Here is a 2,047-nt window from a genome sequence, read left to right as displayed (position 1 = left end):
AAATTGACTTATCCATACTGGTAGTTCAAAAAAAATAATGAAGAAAAAAGTTATGTTATCTTTAGAAAAAAATGATCATAGGACATTGAACAGTTGCTCTTCCATCATAACATTTGATGATGTAAATATGTAATTAGCATAATTAATACCCACATCATAAATTAAATTAATTAATGGCAAGCTGCTTCATGGTGATCTCATCACTAAAAAAGCTAGGAAAACATTTTAAACGTCCCCTAATATAAAATAAAGAACATCATTAATATTGAATATCTTATCAGTACATTAGCTATTTACATCATAATAATACAAAAGCTGAAAGCATTCGATATATATATAATTATATATATAACCAAAAGACTAGACTAGACTATTGGTATGTATTTCTAATTGCATGAAATTAATCAAACAAGAGACTGACTCATGTTAATACTAATTTCTTCTTCTTCTTCTGCTTCTTCAACTTGACTCTTGATCTGACTCTCTGGCTCCGTCTCGTTAACGTTAACAGGCACAATGTCTATTCTAACATCAACTACAGCTGGTTCCGACGTTGTTGTTGTTGTTTGGATGGATGAGGCAGTAGCAGGATGAGGCGTAGTTACTTGATCCACAATAACAACAGGTGAGCGGCAAAGCGGGCAGGTTGAATGATTAGAAAACCACATGTGAATACAGGCACTATGAAAACAATGTTTACAATTGGGTAAAACCAGACACTTGTCACTCTCTTCAAACTCCGACAAACAGACAGCACAATCTTCCACAACTTTGGTTTCGGTTTTGGTTTTGGAGTAAACAAATACAGGGGGGAGTGACTTCAATATGGAAGCGTTGAGCCCACTTGAAGAACTGCGGTGGTTGTTGCGGAAATAAGGATGCCGGGTGAAGAAGCTCCCCAAGAACATGAAGACGAAAAGGCTAATATATATGGCAAGCAAGATTTTAACCAAGACAGCGTCAGGTATGCCGCCGTGATGTTCACTGTAGGGCCGCCATGGGGCCATGACCGGAGAGTCTGCGGACATGGAGTTATCTGCATGCAATATATTGGAGATGATTAATGAATCGGAATTGTTTGGATGAATGAAAAACTCAAAGTTCATACATACCATCTATTTATAAGTTTACATACATAACTTGGAAACCAAGTTAAAGAATTTGAAATAGTTCAAATACGAAATTCAAAAAAAAAAAAAATTAAATGCTTTGCATGTTTATCGTCAATCTCATGCATAAGAGGTGATTCAACTTCCAACATTATAAATACATGTTTTAAGTGGTTTTTAACTAGTACGTGTTCATGGGCAGTTGAAATAACGAGCTTGGAGCGGTTTTATAAAGATAAACTAAAAAAAAAACCACCGAAGAAAGTCGTTGTTCCAAAAAAGCGGGTCAATAACACTACTAGAAAAAGGGACAATTTCCTATAGAAATTTCTTACACAATTTTTTTGTCACAGATTACTACACTTATGACGAATTTCCTACAATTTTTTTTTTCAAGATTTTGTTATAAATTTTCGATGCATCCATGACGAAAAGTAAGAAAACCCTAATTAATAACTATTTGCGTAACAAATCTATCGGATATATTATAATATGTGCAACCAACGCCGATACAACAGATGCCACAACAATATCATCAACCTGACCCACTCAATCAGCAGCCTGCTCCGAGAAGGCCGGCAGTGGACATTCCATTACCACCGCCGGTACCTCAGATGCAGGGTCAGGCAAGACCGCTGCCACGAAACCTACACCGACTGGTGATTTTACCGGAAGGAATTCCACGACGAAATAATCAAGGTCCAGTTCGAGGCATAGAGAGCCACTTCAGGCCTGCTATAGTTAACAACCCATCACCGGTTGTGATTCCGCAACTACAAGGAGGGCGGTCATTCGAAGTACGAACACAATCAATATCCAGTCTGCCTAACTTTCATGGTCACGCACATGAAGAACCATATCTACACATTGCTGCATATGATGCACGTTGCAACACAATCAGCAGCCAAGGTTTCTCAGTTGATGATGTGAAATTGGTA

At 37.5% G+C, this 2,047-nt stretch overlaps 1 protein-coding gene across 1 annotated transcript; it reads right to left on the bottom strand.

The window, feature by feature from the left end:
• Positions 1–375: 375 nt before the first annotated feature.
• On the bottom strand, positions 376–1,191 carry LOC110913153 (RING-H2 finger protein ATL5). Its single transcript, XM_035984089.1, has 2 exons — positions 1,113–1,191; positions 376–1,036 (listed from the first exon to the last, which is right to left on the bottom strand). Exon 2 carries the CDS (start codon positions 1,026–1,028, stop codon positions 405–407), a length of 624 nt encoding a protein of 207 aa, XP_035839982.1. The 5' UTR covers positions 1,029–1,036; positions 1,113–1,191; the 3' UTR covers positions 376–404.
• Positions 1,192–2,047: the final 856 nt, after the last annotated feature.

The sequence above is a fragment of the Helianthus annuus genome, chromosome 15 (assembly GCF_002127325.2).
Source record: "Helianthus annuus cultivar XRQ/B chromosome 15, HanXRQr2.0-SUNRISE, whole genome shotgun sequence".
NCBI lineage: Eukaryota > Viridiplantae > Streptophyta > Magnoliopsida > Asterales > Asteraceae > Helianthus > Helianthus annuus.
Note: the sequence above shows the minus strand (reverse complement) of the source record. Positions and strands in the feature narration are given on the sequence as shown.